Source organism: Neoarius graeffei, chromosome 20 (assembly GCF_027579695.1).
Source record: "Neoarius graeffei isolate fNeoGra1 chromosome 20, fNeoGra1.pri, whole genome shotgun sequence".
NCBI lineage: Eukaryota > Metazoa > Chordata > Actinopteri > Siluriformes > Ariidae > Neoarius > Neoarius graeffei.
The window spans coordinates 55,055,088-55,076,268 of NC_083588.1; the positions used below are offsets into that span (position 1 = coordinate 55,055,088).

The window sequence follows — 21,181 nt, forward strand, 5'->3', positions numbered from 1 at the left end:
TGTACAGTGGTGCTTGAAAGTTTGTGAACCCTTTAGAATTTTCTATATTTCTGCATAAATATGACCTAAAACATCATCAGATTTTCACACTAGTCCTAAAAGTAGATCAAGAGAACCCAGTTAAACAAATGAGACAAAAATATGATACTTGGTCATTTATTTATTGAGGAAAATGATCCAATATTACATATCTGTGAGTGGCAAAAGTATGTGAACCTCTAGGATTAGCAGTTAATTTGAAGCTGAAATTAGAGTCAGGTGTTTTCAATCAATGAAATTTTTATTAAAATTTTTATTTAAAGAACAGGGATCTATCAAAGTCTGATCTTCACAACACATGTTTGTGGAAGTGTATCATGGCACGAGCAAAGGAGATTTCTGAGGACCTCAGAAAAAGCGTTGTTGATGCTCATCAGGCTGGAAAAGGTTACAAAACCATCTCTAAAGAGTTTGGACTCCACCAATCCACAGTCAGACAGATTGTGTACAAATGGAGGAAATTCAAGACCATTATTACCCTCCCCAGAAGTGGTCGACCAACAAAGATCACTCCAAGAGCAAGGCATGGAATAGTCGGCGAGGTCACAAAGGACCCCAGGGTAACTTCTAAGCAACTGAAGGCCTCTCTCACATTGGCTAATGTTCATGAGTCCACCATCAGGAGAACCCTGAACAACAGTGGTGTGCATGGCAGGGTTGCAAGGAGAAAGCCACTGCTCTCCAAAAAGAACATAGCTGCTCGTCTGCAGTTTGCTAAAGATCACGTGGACAAGCCAGAAGGCTATTGGAAAAATGTTTTGTGGATGGATGAGACCAAAATAGAACTTTTTGGTTTAAATGAGAAGCGTGATGTTTGGAGAAAGGAAAACACTGCATTCCAGCATAAGAACCTTATCCCATCTGTGAAACATGGTGGTGGTAGTATCATGGTTTGGGCCTGTTTTGCTGCATCTGGGCCAGGACAGCTTGCCATCATTGATAGTACAATGAATTCTGAATTATACCAGCGAATTCTAAAGGAAAATGTCAGGACATCTGTCCATGAACTGAATCTCAAGAGAAGGTGGGTCATGCAGCAAGACAACGACCCGAAGCACACAAGTCATTCTATCAAAGAATGGTTAAAGAAGAATAAAAGTTAATGTTTTGGAATGGCCAAGTCAAAGTCCTGACCTTAATCCAATCGAAACGTTGTGGAAGGACCTGAAGCGAGCAGTTCATGTGAGGAAACCCACCAACATCCCAGAGTTGAAGCTGTTCTGTACGGAGGAACGGGCTAAAATTCCTCCAAGCCGGTGTGCAGGACTGATCAACAGTTACCGGAAACGTTTAGTTGCAGTTATTGCTGCACAAGGGGGTCACACCAGATACTGAAAGCAAAGGTTCACATACTTTTGCCACTCACAGATATGTAATATTGGATCATTTTCCTCAATAAATAAATGACCAAGTATAATATTTGTGTCTCATTTGTTTAACTGGGTTCTCTTTATCTACTTTTAGGACTTGTGTGAAAATCTGATGATGTTTTAGGTCATATTTATGCAGAAATATAGAAAATTCTAAAGGGTTCACAAACCTTCAAGCCCCACTGTATTGAAAGACAGTTAACCAAGAAATGACACAATGATGGTTGGATATGAACAAAATGTCCAGACAAGCATTTTATTATACAGTCAGCAGTTCAGCACTTTATAACACACAACAGGACTAAATAGAGTTATTAATAAAATACGTAATGAATTTGAGAATGTAACACAAATCAGGATCTTGGGAGTATCATAATATGAGAGGTTTTACACCAAAATATTGCTTAAAGAGATATAAATAATATATAAAAGTTGCCACTGTTTAAGCTTAGGAAGAAAACTTTCAGTCTCAGTGTCGCAAGAGAGAATTGTGAAACTTGACGCTTATATGCTGTCACATGTAGATGATGCTGTTTGAATGTTTAAAGCCGTGTACTAATGTGTGAGGTGAACTGAAATCGCAGTTACTTCAATCAAACCAACCTGACCCTATAACATACAGTACTGTACAAAAATCTTAGGCACGTCTAAAGAAATGCTGTAGACTGATCATAGGTACAATGTATATCTCATCTCCCAAACCCCCTCAAATGGGCCCTGTATCATTGGCATGCTCAAATTTGTTTAAACGAATCAATGAATGAACAATTCAGACAAAATGACGAGGACTTCATTGGTCAGGAAGTCAAAAAGAGGAGGAAAACAAAGCGCAGGACAGTGGTGAATGAAAAATGAATTAAGGATGACGTGTAAGCCAGAAAGTAATGTACCGTCAGCTTGACTTCATTTTTTGGCCAGCAAGCAGCGACAGGATTTGGAGCATCGCGTTAAAGGTAGACTGCCTTTCAGATTTTTCACGTGCAGGTCCACATGGCCCTAAATTCTCCGCTATTTTTTCCTGCTTCACCATGACCCAATTCAAGATACTATGCCATGCATCATGTGGTGGGCTTTCCTCGTTCGCGCAAGGCATTGTGGGATACAAATTTGAAACAGGAGAGAAAAATGGAGGATGTGAGTGTGCGAATGAAACGTGAAAGACCGACAGTAACGGAAAGCGAGAAGAAAAGACGTTATGTTATATACGAAGGAAAGGAAATGCAGGACCAAACTAATAAATATCAGCGCTCAGCGAGCACCTCGGTGTGATCAGCTGTTCGTTTAGCGACAGAATGATGGAACTGTCAGTGCACGCTCAAAGGGAAACCTGTAGATGGCAGTAATGCAACACTGTGGATGCCAGCTGCTGTAAAACCCAAAAGAAGAAGAAAAAGAAAACGGTAAACCTGCGCATGCACACACGGACTTCCTCTGTCTGCTTGACTGCGCGAAGCGAACAATTTCATGCACATTATTTTCTCGGGAATTCCCTCAAATTAAATAACTTCCCAGCCACAGAACGGCCTGATATTTTGTGAGATATTGCAGAAATAAACATATATCACAACGACCACATTTCAGAGGGAACTAAATTTCACCGGTTTTATGAAATCGAAAGGACATCTAGCTTTAAAAATTCAGCTCTCTTGGTTGAATTCATTATTTCAGAAGCCGTCGCTCAAATTGTCCTGTTAGCCTGGCTTTTTAGAGTTTAATGTTTTAACAAGCTGGAAAGGAATTCAAAGCACGTACAGATTACAGACATTACTTGTTCACCAGAAAACCAGTGACTAGTACCAGTAACCTTGACAGGAAATAAATTTGAATATATGCATTATTGCCATCAATATTTAACAGTTATTCCACGAAATCAAGTCGTACATGAGCTGAGTCGGCTATAAGCCATGTACGACGAGATTGAGTGGAATAACTGTTTTATTCTATCACTGGATTTTGAGAAACAGCATTTTTATTTTTTGCAAATTCGATAAATAAAAACTTTGTACAAAACCTCCGACAAAATCATTTCCGCTTAGAATATAAACAAACCGGTAGCAATTTGTGAAAAATGTTATAATAATTCTTGAAAAATAAAAAAAGATATAGTGGTGTAGTGGTTAGCGCTGTCGCCTCACAGCAAGAAGGTCCTGGGTTCGAGCCCCAGGGCCGGCGAGGGCCTTTCTGTGTGGAGTTTGCATGTTCTCCCCGTGTCTGCGCTCTGGTTTCCCCCACAGTCCAAAGACATGCAGGTTAGGTTAACTGGTGACTCTAAAGTGAGTGTGAATGGTTGTCTATGTGTCAGCCCTGTGATGACCTGGCGACTTGTCCAGGGTGTACCCCGCCTTTTGCCCGTAGTCAGCTGGGATAGGCTCCAGCTTGCCTGCGACCCTGTAGAAGGATAAAGCGGCTAGAGATGATGAGATGTTCTAACCATCAAATACTTTTATTCCATATTTTATTGCGCTTTTTTTGGTATTTTTTGGGGGTTTTGTTTTCGAGTAGAGTTTTTATTTCGTCCTTAGTTGCAGAGCAACATGCACTGCCATTTTGTTTTTCTCTACTCATGGTATATGAGCTGATATCCTAGTAGTAGAGTAGCCAATCCGAGTGCGCAATTGCTCATATCCAGTGAATGTGGATAGAATGTGGGCGGCATGGTGGTGTAGTCGTTAGCACTGTCGTCTCATAGCAAGAAGGTTCTGGGTTTGAGCTCAGCGGCTGACGGGGGTCTTTCTGTGTGGAGTTTGCATGTTCTGTCCGTGTCCCCCACAGTCAAAGGCATGCAGTTAGGTTAACATGGGGCAGCCATGGCCTCAGATTGGGCTGAAGTGCCCTTGAGCAAGGCACCTAACCCCCAACTGCTCCCTGGGTGCTGTAGAATAGCTGCTCACTGCTCTGTGTATGTGTGTGTGTTCACTGCTTCAGCTGGGTTAAATGCAGTGGTTAAATTTTACCGTGTGCTTAAGTCTGTGCTTGAGTGTATGTGTGACAAATAAAGGCTTTTTGGCTTGGCTTCTCTAGAATAATCATATTTATACTGTGATATTTAGTATGTTCTTAAGACATTATCCAGTTCATAAGGAAACTCATAAAAATACTCCAGGATCAAGACCTGAACATGCTGACCATGTTTAGAAAAGATTTTTTTGTCCATTTCGCAATTTCACCTGTGTGTGTATATATAAAGAGAGGGAGAGAGAGATGATAAATGACTTAACACACACCAAGCAACTTAGTATGGTGTTAGCATGGTCTACAGCTTTTCACAGATTATTTAAGACCTTTGTACAGTACTGTGCAAGTCTTAGTCACATGTAAAGAAATACTGTCGACCAAAAATGGCTTAAAAAAATAATGAAATGTTTCAACATTAAAAAATACTATAAGCAGTAGTAAGCCATAATAAATGAAACAAAGTCAGTATTTGGTGTGAGATGACTTTTTGCTTTAAAAAAAATAGTAGTCTGAGGTCCAGTGAGTGTAGTTTTATGTGGAAATGAGCTGTAGGTTTTACTGAGCATCTTACAGAACCAGCCACAGTTTTTCTGGACACTTTGACTGTCCTACTCGCTTCTTCATTTTGCACCAAAACCCAGTAGCCTTCATTATGTTTTCTTTTTTATTCTGAAAATTTTTCTGTAACATTTAATTTTGTGCTGGAAAATGAACGTCTGGAACTCTAACATATTTTTGTACTGGCTCGATAATGTAGAAGTCATAAAATAGAAATCTATAACAAAGTTTGTATTAAAAAAAAAAAAGGGTGCCTAAGACTTTTGCACAGTATTGTATGTCCTGTGGGGTGCCCTTAAAGGGAATGGGACGGAGCTGAGCTCATTTCTGGTCCGTAAAAATGTAAAAAAATTAAATTAAATTAAAAAACAGGAATAGTGTAAATTGATGCCTGGAATGAAAGGAAACTCGCCAGATGTTCGTGGCAAGATTTCAAATTACAGTTCAGTTTTTCTTAGTTATATTTATAATGAATATTATAAATAGAGTCTGTGTAGAAACTTGGTTAAACATGATACTGACATTTCACTTTTAATACTCTCCACAAGTCATTTTACATGCTCAGTAAAGTGCTCCCATCAAACAGTGTCTCAATGTCAGACGATCCAGATGAGCAGAAGCAAATACATACAAATGGCTGAAATAAGACTAAAAACTCATACATTTTAACTGAAGCCGAGATTTTACTCAACCACACAGAACAAATCAGAAGTGATGCTAAATATGGACTACTGCAATAATTAAACGTACTTCAATGTACTAAAATGCAATGTGCTCGACTTACACAGCTGTAAACATTTCATTTCTATCAACTGTTGTGAAACAGATGTTTTATAAAGCCTATACATTTTATGTTCCTAATGAACGATATATATATATATATATATATATATATATATATATATATATATATATATATGTACCTAAATGCTTGAAATTAATTTTTTTTTAAATAATGTTACTTTAGACGAAGTTAAACTCCAATCTGTAAATGCTACAAGCACCAGATCACAATTTAGAGGCTTTACATTTGTCATGTGCTAATCACGTGCTGGTCAGTGCAAGACTTTGTACTTGCGAGCACATGCTTTTCGATTTGTGATATTTTGAAATAATTGTAGTTGAAGAAGCATGTTTACATTTTATAAACTGTTATATTTTATAACATAACGTTTGTGTTTCTGAGATTTTGTTTGGGAGAAATCGGAAAGGAAATGAAGAGTGATTAGGAATGTGTTGTTCACGAATGAGTTGACTTGGCTCTTCAAGGTATGGAAGGCCGTTTCTCATCTCATCTCATTATCTGTAGCCGCTTTATCCTGTTCTACAGGGTCGCAGGCAAGCTGGAGCCTATCCCAGCTGACTACGGGCGAAAGGCGGGGTACACCCTGGACAAGTCGCCAGGTCATCACAGGGCTGACACATAGACACACAACCATTCACACTCACATTCACACCTACGGTCAACTTAGAGTCACCAGTTAACCTAACCTGCATGTCTTTGGACTGTGGAGGAAACCGGAGCACCCGGAGGAAACCCACAGGGAGAACATGCAAACTCCGTGCAGAAAGGCCCTCGTCGGCTACGGGGCTCGAACCCAGACCTTCTTGCTGTGAGGTGACAGCGCTAACCACTACACCGCCATGCCGCCCCTGGAAGGCCGTTTCTGCCACTTGAAAAAAAAATGAAGTCACATAATAAGCCATGGCCTTGGGCCCAAAAGGTTTCTGGTTCGAGTCCCTGGACCGGCAGGAAAAAAGTGCCCATGAACAAGGCACCTAACTCCAAACTGCTCCCCAGGCCTTGGGTACCTGTGTGTGCTCATTGTACGTCGCTCTGGATAACAGCATCTGCTAAATGCCTATAATGTAAGAAAGTATCTTGTAATTGTGAGATATTACACTGTTAGAAATATGGGTACAGTAGGAGTCCATTTCTGTCCCCCAAGGTACAACCTACACTAATGTACCCTCTATGGCTCATTATTAGACCTCAAGGTAACTATGTGTCCTGTTTTAGGGCCAAAAAGGTACATATATGGTCCCAAGCAGTATATAAAGGGTACTGATCCAGTGGTCAGCCTTTGTACCGTTAAAGGTACAATAATGCACTTTATTTTCTGAGAGTGTATGTCATAATCCTGGCCTGTGTCAAAATAATGACTTACTGTTTCATAATGAGAACTTTTTCTCAAAATTTTACCTGAGATACTAAGTCATTGTTATGAGAACTTATGAGATACTAAGTAATAATTTTGAGATAGTTATAAATATGAGAAACTCACATTTCATTATTATGAGATAGAAAGTCATAAAAATGAGAAAATTACAGTATATCATTGTTATATAAAGTCATTATTATGAGAAAACTCATTATTATGGTGGCTGAAACGGGCTTCCATATGAAGGTGACACTCGGAGACAATACGCAGAACTAAGGGACCATAAAAGATGCCTTCGCCCTTTTTGTTACAATGATATATTGTTACGGCTGATATTTATCAGGACAAATGGACATACAGCGTCTTGCAAAAGTATTCATCACCCTTGGTGTTTGTCTTGTTTTGTCACATTACAAGCTGGAATTAAAATGGATTTTTTTTTTTTTTGGGGGGGGGGGGGGGGGGGGAGGGGTGTAAATCAAATGGTTAGCACCATTTGATTTACACAACATGCCTACCACTTTAAAGGTGCAATTTTTTTTTTAAATTGTAACACAAACAATAATTAAGGGGCGGCACGGTGGTGTAGTGGTTAGCGCTGTCGCCTCACAGCAAGAAGGTCCTGGGTTCGAGCCCCGGGGCCGGCGAGGGCCTTTCTGTGTGGAGTTTGCATGTTCTCCCCGTGTCCGCGTGGGTTTCCTCCGGGTGCTCCGGTTTCCCCCACAGTCCAAAGACATGCAGGTTAGGTTAACTGGTGACTCTAAAATTGACCGTAGGTGTGAATGTGAGTGTGAATGGTTGTCTGTGTCTATGTGTCAGCCCTGTGATGACCTGGCGACTTGTCCAGGGTGTACCCCGCCTTTCGCCCGTAGTCAGCTGGGATAGGCTCCAGCTTGCCTGCGACCCTGTAGAAGGATAAAGCGGCTAGAGATAATGAGATGTGTGATGTGACAATAATTAAGATGAAAAAAAAATCTGGAGTGTGCATAGGTATTCACTGCCCAAAGTCAATACTTTGTAGAGCCACCTTTTGCTGCAGTCACAGCATGTAAAGTGGTAGGCAAGTCAAATGGTGCTAACGCTCCAAAAATCCATTTTAATTCCAGCTTGTAATGTGACAAAAACAGGACAAAAGACCAAGTGGGATGAATGCTTTTACAAGACACTATAAATCTTACTTAATTTCTCTTTAATGAAAGTTAAGTGCAGACTTAGCAGACAGTAATATTGATGAAGAAACTGGAAATGCTTGCTGTATTGTCAATCCAAATATGCTGATTTTTAATTATTTAAACATATTTTTATCACAAAGGAAAGGCTATAATATTTTGTTCCTCAAAAGGTAATGTCAGATTGGATTCAATAATTTAAGTGATAGATAGTGAAAGACCAAAAACTTTTGGGAAAAACGTCAAGGAGTCAAAAGATCCATTCGAATTGGTGAACCGAGCCGATTTGATTCACTGAAAGAGCCGACTCTTTGAGCTCCTGGAAGTGTTTTTCTATCACTAAACCTGGTTAGAATTGTTGTTCTCTTTGCATCTGTGCTTCATTAAGCTCAAACTAATAACTTAAGGCAGCTTTGAAGGTAAAAAACAACATTCAAATATCGAAAGAGTCGGTTCTTCTTGGCGAGTCCTCCTCTGGTCAGTTATATCAGTGCAACAGCTGAATTCACACAACTTTGGCGCCACCGTGTGGCCACTAAAAGTAACAACTTGAAAAAACCGCATTTTTTTCCCCTTCAGATTTTTAAGTAGAATATATTTGTAATATACAGTAAGTGCTAGTTTCTAAACTAGTGGGTTTTTATTAGCGTTGGAAGAAAACTAATCACAGAATATAACTTAAACTGTTATGAATATCAAGTTTTTCAAATTTGTATATTTCATTTTCTTCTATTTCCTATGTACAGTGGTGCTTGAAAGTTTGTGAACCCTTTAGAATTTTATATATTTCTGCATAAATTTCACACAAGTCCTAAAAGTAGATAAAGAGAACCCAGCTAAACAAATGAGACACAAATATTATACTTGGTCATTTATTTATTGAGGAAAATGATCCAATATTACATATCTATGAGTGGCAAAAGTATGTGAACCTTTGCTTTCAGTATCTGGTGTGACCCCCTTGTGCAGCAATAACTGCAACTAAACGTTTCTGGTAACTGTTGATCAGTCCTGCACACCGGCTTGGAGGAATTTTAGCTCATTCCTCCGTACAGAACAGCTTCAACTCTGGGATGTTGGTGGGTTTCCTCACATGAACTGCTCGCTTCAGGTCTTTCCACAACATTTCAAGTGAATTAAGGTCAGGACTTTGACTTGGCCATTCCAAAACATTAACTTTATTTTTCTTTAACCATTGGCATTTGGTAGAACGACTTGTGTGCTTTGGGTCGTTGTCTTGCTGCATGACCCACCTTCTCTTGAGATTCAGTTCATGGACAGATGTCCTGACATTTTCCTTTAGAATTCACTGGTATAACTCAGAATTCATTGTTTCATCAATGATGGCAAGCCGTCCTGGCCCAGATGCAGCAAAACAGGCCCAAACCATGATACTACCACCACCATGTTTCACAGATGGGATAAGGTTCTCGTGCTGGAATTCAGAGTTTTCCTTCCTCCAAACATACCGCTTCTCATTTAAACCAAAAAGTTCTATTTTGGTCTCATCCATCCACAAAACATTTTTCCAATAGCCTTCTGGCTTGTCCACGTGCTCTTTAGCAAACTGCAGACGAGCAGCAATGTTCTTTTTGGAGAGCAGTGGCTTTCTCCTTGCAAACCCTGCCATACACACCATTGTTGTATAATGTTCTCCTGATGGTGGGACTCATGAACATTAACATTAGCCAATGTAAGAGAGGCCTTCAGTTGCTTAGAAGTTACCCTGGGGTCCTTTGTGACCTCGCCAACTATTACACGCCTTGCTCTTGAAGTGATCTTTGTTGGTCGGCCACTCCTGGGGAGGGTAACAATAGTCTTGAATTTCCTCCATTTGTACACAATCTGTCTGTCTGTAGATTGGTGGAGTCCAAACTCTTTAGAGATGCTTTTGTAACCTTTTCCAGCCTGATGAGCATCAACAGCACTTTTTCTGAGGTCCTCAGAAATCTTCTTTGTTCGTGTCATGATGCACTTCCAGAAACGTGTTGTGAAGATCAGACTTTGATAGATCCCTGTTCTTTAAATAAAACAGGGTGCCCACTCACACCTGATTGTCATCCCATTGATGGAAAACACCTGACTCTGATTTCACCTTCATCCTAGAGGTTCACATACTTTTGCCACTCACAGATATGTAACACTGGATCATTTCCCTCAATAAATAAATGACCAAGTATAATATTTTTGTCTCGTCTGTTTAACTGGGTTCTCTTTACCTACTTGTGTGAAAATCTGATCATGTTTTTGGTCATATTTATGCAGAAATATAGAAAATCCTAAAGGGTTCACAAACTTTCAAGCACCACTGTATGTACAGTAGGTTCTTTTTGTCTTTGCTAAATTCTTCTGTCCTCATTGTTCAATCACCAAAGCAAATTTCTTGAATGTGAGAATGTACTCGGTAATAAACTTGATTCTGATTCTGCTTCTGCTTAAGTATTAAATGGTGACTCAGGTAAAGGCAGCTAGTGAGTGCAGGAGGGAGGGCGGAAGTTGCTAGCAGCTAAAGCTCAACGATTAGCAGGAAGTAAAGAAAGAACTTTAAAAGTAAACGCTTTTGTGAAATAATAAAACGTGTCAACCGGATTAAAGTTACTTGACGTTTATTTCCCCACAACTTCATCCCCCATAGTGCCTCGGTGGTGAAGCTTCCACCAATAGGAATCGGAAAGGGTTGGAGTTTTCAAAGGCGAGTTCTTCACTTCCTCGTTAATCATGGCGGATGAGAATGAGACAGCACTGAAGCAGGAGAAAGAAGTGGAGCTTGAGGAGGACCATGGGCATTGTAGCGACTGCGAAAATGAAGAGCATCATTTCGAGGATGGGTGAGGACATAAACTTGTTTGGGGGTTGGTTAGAAATGTAAAACCACTCATGATCCGCACCCTTAAAGTCCAGGGCCCTTGCATGGCTAGGTCAAAGGAGGTGAGAATTATAGGAATTCGCCCAATAGTTGCTCCTTATTGGTCCGCTTCTTTGACGGACAGCTGTATTTGAACGGTTATTGGATAAAACTGATTTATTCTGATGAAGAGGGCGGGGCTTATCGCATTGATTCAGCTAGGTGCTGGTCAAGCTAACGTGGTTTTTACTTGTCACCGAAACATAACTAGTAGTTTTGTTTGTTTGTTTTAACTCATACTACTCGTTATGACTAACATGCTTTCCTGCATGCACGATTAATATTTTTAGTGGTCTTCTCCATCTCAGAATTCTGTCCAGCAAGTCGAACTACTTCTTAGCGTTACTTGACTGACTGACTGACTGACTACAACGCTGTGTCCCAAATGCTTGATTTTTAAACCCATGTTCCCTCGAAGACTTGAAGGCTCACGTATATGTTTGCACGGTGATGACGTCACGACAGTGCAGACTTATTGAAGCCGCCTCAGAGATTAGAGTGGCATTTGAGACACGACCGAGATTCCTTTCACTTCATTTCACTGTCAGCTAGCTATTCTAACAATTGTATATCAATAAAAACACACACAAAGTATATATTTATATGTATGGCAGATGCATAATAAACAAAACATTTGTGTAAAAATGAGTTTATGTAAGTGGTTAGGTGTCTTAAGTTGCTAATCTCCATGCTAGGTAGCTAAAGCTTGTTTGGAGCTGACATGCTAAAAGCTAAAAGCTATGGCTAGTTTATGAGGAGAAACAAGTTGTTGAAGCTAGCTGCTTTAACTACAACATTTCTCCATTTTAGAAGCGTATTATTGTATTATTACGTTGGAGTTACGATATATACATGCTAATAAATTTGTTTGTGTTATTTATTCGCGAGAGATCTGTAGGATGTATCCACTATCATGCTAGCTAACCATTAACAGCCTCATATAGACTTCATTACATTTCCACTTTTAATATTTCAGAGCTTCTTGTTCAGGATAAGATTACAGACTTTTTTTTTCAAAGTTTGAGAGGAATTATGGTTTATTTTTAACTAGCAGCTGTATTTACTTGACAAGATTTGAATCTTGTGGTCAAAAACTATTTTCATTTATTCATTATTGAAGATTTAATTCACAGTCAGACTCATTGCAGAATAAAGTTATAAACCTCTAAACCTATTGTTTTTCCCCCCTTCCTTGTCAACATTTTAAAAACAGGTTAATTATATTTCCTTTGATAACTCACTAAGATGAGGGTTGTTTTACAATCAGGGTACGCAAGCTAAAAATCACATTTAACACTTATCTTCAATATCAAAAGGCTTGACTAAATAAACTTGGTTGTTTATTGTAGCCCTGTGATAGCTCTATTTACCATGCAAAAAAAAATTGGTGATAGTGTTATTTTTGGTGAATGTATGGCAATATATGTCATATTTAGCAAAATTACTCGTGTCATTTAGAAAAAGTGCTTTTTTGACCACAGGTAGCTCCAAAAGGGATGCACTTAAATCATTCTTTATACCATAAAACACATACTTGGCTCCATATCATTGGAAACATAGTTAAGTTTTAATGTTGAATGCCAGTAAGTTTTCAGACTATTTTGATCAAATTAGTATGTAATCGTGTAAAAAAAAAAATGTCCTCTCCGAGACAGCTAATTTTTCAATATAAAATAACATATCTAAAATGATTATTTTCATCCTAAAATGTTGTCAAGATATTGGGACATAAATATTAGAGACAACTAACACAAAGCTTCAGCCTTATATTTAAAAGCACTATGGAGGGGGTGTCATGGCTCAGGTGGATAAGGCGCCATACCATAAATCCGGGGACCCGGGTTTGATTCCAGCCCGAGGTCATTTCCCGATCCCTCCCCGTCTCTCCCTTCCGCTCATTTCCTGTCTCTACACTGTCCTATCCAATAATAAATGTGAAAAAAGCCCAAAAAAATCTTTAAAAAAAAAAAAAGCACTATGGAAGTACTGGATTCTGAATTGTCAAAAAAAATGCCCTCTCCGAGAATGACTTCATTTGTTTCTCCCATCTTATAGCAGATTACACAAAACTACCATACACACATGTCAAAAAATTACCTGAAATCTGTTCTTTAACTTGTCCTTCACTTAAAAACTGGTACAAGAACCAGTTTGAATCAATTTGAATTTTGGACCCCTGTGACACAAACTTTGTGCCCTGATTGTAAAACAACCCATAAAGAATTATCGAGGTGTTCGATCCATTGTGAAATGTTCACAGTATAATGGTCTTGTCTGAACACATCCCAGTGACCTGGTATTATGAAAATATCTGTGGTAAAAAAATTTACATTATTATTATTATTATGGTAATAATAATAATCGAGTCAGTACAAAAACATATTTTAGCGTCCAAATATTCATTTTCCAGCACAAAATTAAATGTTACAGACAAAAAAAACAAATTGTACCTGAGCAGCATATTACATAAGCAAGCGCTTTTCAGATTAAAAAAGAAAACATAATGAAGGCGACTGAGTTTTGGTGCAAAATTTGGTGCAAGACGTGAGTGGGACAGTCAAAGTGTCCAGAAGAACTGTGGCTGGTTCTGTAAGATGTTCAGTAAAACCTACAGCTCATTTCCTTATAAAACTGCACTCATTGGACCTGAGACTTTTTTTTCTTTAAAGCAAAGGGTCGTCTCGCACCAAATACTGACTTTGTTTCATTTATTATGGCTTCCTGCTGTTGATGGTATTTTTAAAAAAATTAATTTCATTATTATACCCTCCGTAAACAAAGGTGTGTGTGTGTGTGTGTGTGTGTGGGGTTTTTTTTTTTTTTTTTTGGGGGGGGGGGGGGGGTATATAGGAACCACCCTGTCCGTCTGCGTGTCTTGTAAGCACAACTCTTCCTAAACGGTTTGATGAAACTTGACACAGTTGCACTGTACCACCTGAAGATGTGCATGAAGAATAATAATCCTGGACCAAGGTCTTAAAGATACTTATTTTCTTACATATGTCATTATCTGGTGATGTGGCTGGTGTTCCACTCCATGAAATTGTACCAAATAGATTTAGGCCCCAGCACTGTCGCCTGACAGCAAGAAGGTCCGGGTTCGAGCCCAGTGGCCGACGAGGGCCTTTCTGTGTGGAGTTTGCATGTTCTCCCCGTGTCTGCGTGGGTTTCCTCCGGGTGCTCCGGTTTCCCCCACAGTCCAAAGACATGCAGGTTAGGTTAACTGGTGACTCTAAATTGACCGTAGGTGTGAATGTGAGTGTGAATGGTTGTTTGTCTCTATGGCCCCGTCCACACGAGTACGTTTTTGTCGAGTCCGCATAAATACTTTTATTGTTTTGGCCTCACGTCCAGACGGATCTGGCTTTTTCGAGGTGTGAAACCGGTATTTTTTGAAAACGGGTCCCAGAGTGGGAAAATCCTAAAACGCCGGATAGCCCGGAGTCGTCTGGACGGCGAATGCGGATTTTTTCAGAAACGATGACGTATAAGCCCTGCCTCTCTAACCTTTAACCTCAGCCACCGCCACTAGACGTGTCATAACAACAATGGCGGACTACAGGCTTGTGCTCGTACTGCAGAAACAACTCTGAGTTGCGCTGGCCATGATCGTCCTCTTCTCGTGTTATGAGCTTGTTTGTAAACAGCGCGTGACCTTTATACACATGCTCCATGGCTTCTCTTCTGGTTTTAGTGTATTGGTGTGGCGGCGTCACAGTGCCACATACAGGCCTGGCATATGTACTACAGCGTTTTGGGTCGTTTCCAGTGAATCCGTGTGGACGCAGATATTTCTGGAAACGACGCCGTGTTTAGAGATTTTTTTTTTCAAAACGACAGCGTATTGGGTGAGGCCGCGTACTCGTCTGGACGGGCCCTGTGTGTCAGCCCTGTGATGACCTGGCGACTTGTCCAGGGTGTACCCTGCCTCTCGCCCATAGTCAGCTGGGATAGGCTCCATCTTGCCCGCGACCCTGTAGAACAGGATAAGCGGCTACAGATAATGGATGGATGGATTTAGGCCCCATATGCTATTAAGATGAATGACTAATCGGAATTTGAATCATGGTGTTGCAGGGGTTTCATTTTTTTAAGTTCTCACACAGTTCCAGTTGACAAATTTTGTTATTCTATCATGAGTTTACTCACAATTCTAGTATTTTTATGCCACTTTTGCTCAACAGCATTTCTTTACACGTGCCTAAGACTTTTGCACAGTCCTGTATCTAATAATTAAACACAGGAAACCAAAATATGACCTGCCCGAATTATTGTTCTTTGTTAGCGTGGAGAACATTTTGTCCGTATCGTGTATCTGTTACGTTATGAGATTTTATTACGTTGAATAATGTGCGTCTGCGAAGAAAGTTCGCAAACTTAGCCAAAAATCGTTCATTGTTTTGTTGCGGTTCTCATTAGCAAAGCCATGTTATTCTGTGTGTTTGCATGGATAGAAGGTGCTTGGAGTGACGTAACGGGTTAAACAGCTGATTATAGAGCCAAAGGGTTTTCAGTGCCGTCCGTCTGCACAGAGAAACAAAAGTATATGATTTGGGTTTATTTGGTGAGGTAACTGACCATACAACCGTGACTAACAGTGACACCGTAACAACCCTTGTGTATTTTGTTGTACGTTTTTCCGGTCATTAACATGCATGTAGGTGATGTAACCACAGTAAACACACAGCACTCTTGATACAGAATCCGTGACTTCATATCCTACATACTAGTGATAAGGCAGCTGTTTGAGATTCAGCATGCCGCCTGAACAAAGCCCCACACACTTGCGCTGTCACGACTCATGTTTGCAATACAGTAGTGTTCATTCAGCCTGTAAAGGCGGGGGTTGTGTTTGGTTTTCTCTTCAGCAGTGCACAGGGCTAGAATCACGTCGAACACACAGTGCACTTTTTCTTTCTCGTGCTGCCTTTGTTCAGGGTCACAGTGTACAGCGTGGCGTCTCTCGGCCCATCACAAGCACATGCTTTTCATCCTGCGGGTAATGAGACATGTCGTCTGTCCTCCTGTCTCACATTAACAGCACATGACACTCAATGCCCTCACTTCGCTCCCTTACTCTGGAGTGTAATAGGATTAACGGCTGGCTGCTCCTTAGTAAGTACTGTACTGAGTGACCACTGTGTGTGCTGCTGTTTTCCTAAACCCACATTGCTGTGGTGTTTTTGTTCTTTCTGATTTACGATGTTTAAATCTGACATAGAAGCAGGGCTTTGAACCGGTTCAAGAAACGAAAACCGGGAACCTTTTCTATTTCACATAGAACAGAAACGAAACCAGAAACTTTTATTATTTTTTATGTTCCAGAACAGAAACGCTTATTAAAAATAATGGTAACCGGTTAATACCGGTTTTTATTTCGTTCCTCAAAGTTTCCGTAGCCTACAAATAAGTCATTTTTCTCCTGCGCAAGTTTCTATGACCCGCTGGGGTTCACTTCCTGTGTGACGTTCGCTGACTGAATGGAGAGAGCGGGAGGGTGGACTACTATCACGTCTCCACATCTTAAATAAGAGGTAAATATTGCAGTCTATCGTTATTCGAAAACGTCAGTTTCAAACACGATATCAATATATTTGTCCACGTTAATGAGAGGCTCGCGAACATTAAGTGACGTTAACCTCTGTTAGCCTATCAATGCATAGGGCCTGACTAGCCTTTGGTAACGCACTAAACGAATTATCTTTCATTTTTGGCACTTTTTCTGTTTGTGTAGATGGGAAGACATACTGAGAATCCAAATCGCCAACATTTGAAATAATAATTGTTTTGAATTATTTCTTGTCTTATTTAATGAAGGTTGTAATAGAATTAGCCTACATTTGGCTAAAGCTGGATGAGACAGAGACATAATTTTATAGCCACTTGTTAAACAGCTGACAGGGAACGTAATTAACCGTTCCGGGAGTGAAATTTTTTTGTTCTAACCGGTTCGGGAACGTCTATTTAATGGTGGAACCCAAAACCGGAAACGTTAAAATTCCGTTTCTGTTCGGAACGAACCAATAGGAAAAAAATTCTGGTTCAAAGCCCTGCATAGAAGTGTCAGGGTTATGGCTTCAAGTATGGATAATAAACCTCCTCAGACTCAAGATCACGCGATCCGAAATATGGGGAAACACAAATCCGAAATGGCGGTTGCTAGTAGTTCTACTAGTGCGGCACAATTTGGATTAAAAAAAATTGATAAAATGCTCACGATTACTATCACAAGTGTGGTAAACGAAGGTTTTAATGCTGCAGCACTCACAACTACCAAACAATGCGAATCCGTTTGTAAATTTAATAATTTCTTGCCTCTTGAAGTCTTTTATCGGTCAGAAAAGAATGAAATGATCGACTGCTAGCAGCTGAATTGTGATTGCAGCCATAAGCTGTGCAATAACAAAACCGCAGCTCTGTTGATTTCCCAGATCTGATTGGTCAGAATGTGCTGATTGATTTTATATAACTGCAGCTCTGGTAGTAGTTATATTTAAATAATATTGGCTGGCGTTGAGTGGTATATCAGATATATTCTATTCAGCTAGCATGATCCTGAACGAGTCGAAGACGGATACCTGAATGGAATATATCTGATAGCCATTATTATAATACGTTCCTTTCGGGTGTTCATCACGTCTTTCTCTTTCAAAATTCTCTCAAAATCTTCCGTATTTAACAAAGCAAACCTGGCGGCCGTGCTTGTTTACAAATTGTCCCAGTCGCTCGCTAGTGCGGAAGTTTTTCATCTCCGACGTGTGATGTCATGTTGTCTTGACAACCATGCAATATCATAAACCATATTCAACGCTCATTCTCCATTGTGTAGAGTGACGACATACACGTAGGATAAGCGATATGCTAACAGTATTGTTTGCTATCAAACCAAATGAATGAAACCCGCTAGAAGGGAATAGAACACGTTTTTATCCCATCGAAAAAGTGTCCTGGATGTATAATAATAATTTATCTTCCTCCACTCCTTTGAATACATTATTGTTTCTATCGTTACAACTTGTACACGGATTTGTATGGCACGGACAGACCTTATAATCCAAGACTAATAACGAATGGCTTAAAACGTGCTGTTATTTAATGAAGAGACAAGTAAAGAGACGCCTATTTAACATTTACGGAAGGAGTGTCTCATTCTCTTTACGGTTTCCTCAACAGGAAAGTCTCCATGGGGGGAGGGGGAGGGTGCGGTGTTTATGCTTTGTGGTTTTTCAGTCACATGACAAGCTGCAATTAAAAAAATCGTATTAAGTTTAAAAAGAAAATGTTATAACTGTCATATCAGGACCTAGCTTGTTTCTGTATTTCCGTCTGTCCGAAACACCCTTTTTCTCAACAACCACAAATCATAGCCACTTGGTACCAAACTTCAGCTTGGGGTTCTATATCGTGTGTACCGTTTTCAGGGCTGTCACGCATTGACTTCCTGTTTACCGACTGAATGTATTTATGAAACATGTATAGCGTGGATTTACAAAATTTTCATAATACTTTTCTCAGCAACTACAAATCACAACTGCTTGATATTTGGTACCGAGCTTCAGCTTGGGGTTCAATACCATGTATACCATTTTCAGGTCTGTCGCACGTTGACTTCCTGTTTACCGACGGAATGTATTTACAAAACGTATAGCGTGGATTTACAAAATTTCCATAACGCTTTTCTCAGCAACTGCAAATCACAACTGCTTGATATTTGGTACCGAGCTTCAGCTTGGGGTTCTGTACCGTATATACAGTTTTCAGGTCTGTCCCACGTCGACTTCCTGTTTACCGACTGAATGTATTTACAAAACATATAGGGTGGATTTTGACGCTATTTCAAGAAGCAAAACGCTATAGCTCATGTTCCAGCCTGAAATCTCATCTCATCATTCTCCTACAACTCATCTCATTTTCTCTAGCCGCTTTATCCTGTTCTGCAGGGTCGCAGGCAAGCTGGAGCCTATCCCAGCTGACTACAGGCGAAAGGCGGGGTACACCCTGGACAAGTCGCCAGGTCATCACAGGGCTGACACATAGACACAGACAACCATTCACACTCACATTCACACCTACGGTCAATTTAGTCACCAGTTAACCTAACCTGCATGTCTTTGGACTGTGGGGGAAACCGGAGCACCCGGAGGAAACCCACGCGGACACGACAGCGCTAACCACTACACCACCGTGCCGCCCACCAGCCTGAAATCATTGAAGTTATTTTCATTCATAAACTACAACATAATACAGTAGCATACTTGATCTAAAAAAGAAAAAAAAATGTGGAACGCACAAGCTCTTCAGTTTTCTGACTCTGTTGTTTTCCCCACAATCGGTGCTCTGTATACAAAAAGATGTTCTGGTTGTTTTTTGCTTTTTTGTGACCCTGTCAGTGCTGGAATGCTCTTTGTTTTCCTGCTTCTCTCTTCTCATTTGCAAATTGTAAACATATATTTCTTTTCTGCCTTTTCCGTAATTCTTAATTCCAGCTGAATCCATTGTCCTGTAGTGAAAACACAGAAAGGAAAAGTCTAGAACGCAGGGTAAATGGTGGGCTAAGATACAGCGCAGTGAAGCTGAGTCATCGTAGGGGTTGAGTGCAGTGCCTTTAGAAACGATATATAAATAAATAATTTATTGACTCGGATTGTACGGCTCAAAGCAAGAGTAAGAAGCTCCTGGAGCGATGTAAATGAACACGCTAATGCCTTTTATGTCTGTTAGTCTGAGTCCAAATAAGAGTGAAAATGATCATTAGGGTTGGTTTGGTTTAGTTTCGCCTAATTGCGTGTAATTAAAAGAACAAGACTTAAACGCGCTCATAATACGCTTTTTTTTAATCAGAAATGTACTGAAAGAAAAACGCAGACCTTTGCAAAGTGTGTCTCAAGCACAGAGCTAAATAAATAAGTCGTATATTTAAGTAATATCAGCTATCCAGAACACATGGCGTTTCTGTAGCACCACAGCTTTGTGCTTTGGCTCAGTTTAGCAGCTTATATATGAATATATACGAGTCGCTCGAGGTGATTATCGAGAAATAGTCCGAATTTCACAACCAAATCAGCACACAATTTCCTATAATTACCTCCGTATTTATACTAAAACCTGTTAATATGGTCATAACCTAAGGCCGAATCCCATTTCACCCCTTGGACCAACCCCTTGGCCCTTCCCCTCCATTTTGCGCGTTCACGTGAAGGGGTAGGGGTATCCCAATCCCAGTTAACGTGGAGGGGTAGGGGAAGGGGTAGGGCTTCTGTACCCCTCCAAACGGAGATTTTCCTGGAGCTGACTCCGAACGAAGGGGTTTGAGTGATTTCCCACAATGCCATGCGGATTTCAGCGAGATTTCATGCGGATTTCAGAAAGATGGCGGTTCCCGCGGCGAAAGATTGTCATAAATGTATTTTCTCCATTATTTACGTGTTTTAAGTTGTTATCCAGAGGAAACACGCCGCTTGATTCGCTTTCGAGCTGAGAATGAGCAGCGATTTCTGAAATCCAAGCTGCTGCTAAAAAGCTTTGGGAGTGAGTATTGTTTTCGGTTGCTTGAGTGCGTACGTTTTGTTCTGTTATTCTCGCTTTTATTGTTTACATGAGTGTTCTGACACCTCATTCTGTCGGATGTGGTGCACGAAGCGCCAAAGATATCCCATTCAGTGGTGTTAGTTAACAAATCACACCCTGCCAGCAGAGATTTCTGGTTCTGGCTCTGACTGTAGCGGCTGGTCGCAGCCAATGACGCATTTGGTCGCGTTTTGCTAACGTAAACGCTGACGGAGGTACGCGATGACGTATGCGATCATTGAAGGGGTATCCCAATACGTAGGGGTTGAATTTCAAGCCCTATCCCTTGTAGCTCAGTTTCAAGGGGAAGGGCCAAGGGGAAGGGGGAGGGGTAGGGGGAGGGGTAGAAATTAGAATTGGGATTGGGCCTAGTGCCGCTTTTCCACTACAAACGCGGCTGAGCCGTGCCGTGCCGAGTCGAGCTGAGTCGGGCTGAGCGGGGCTGTTGAAGTTGCA

At 40.5% G+C, this 21,181-nt stretch overlaps 1 protein-coding gene across 1 annotated transcript in view; it reads left to right on the forward strand.

Annotated features, from left to right (window-relative positions):
* Positions 1-10,936: 10,936 nt before the first annotated feature.
* Positions 10,937-21,181, forward strand: part of nmt1a (N-myristoyltransferase 1a) — a 44,180-nt gene continuing 33,935 nt past the window's right edge. The window contains exon 1 of the mRNA XM_060902032.1: positions 10,937-11,081. Coding sequence (XP_060758015.1) covers positions 10,972-11,081 — 110 coding nt within the window. The 5' untranslated portion in view covers positions 10,937-10,971. The remainder of the gene's footprint in view (positions 11,082-21,181) is intronic.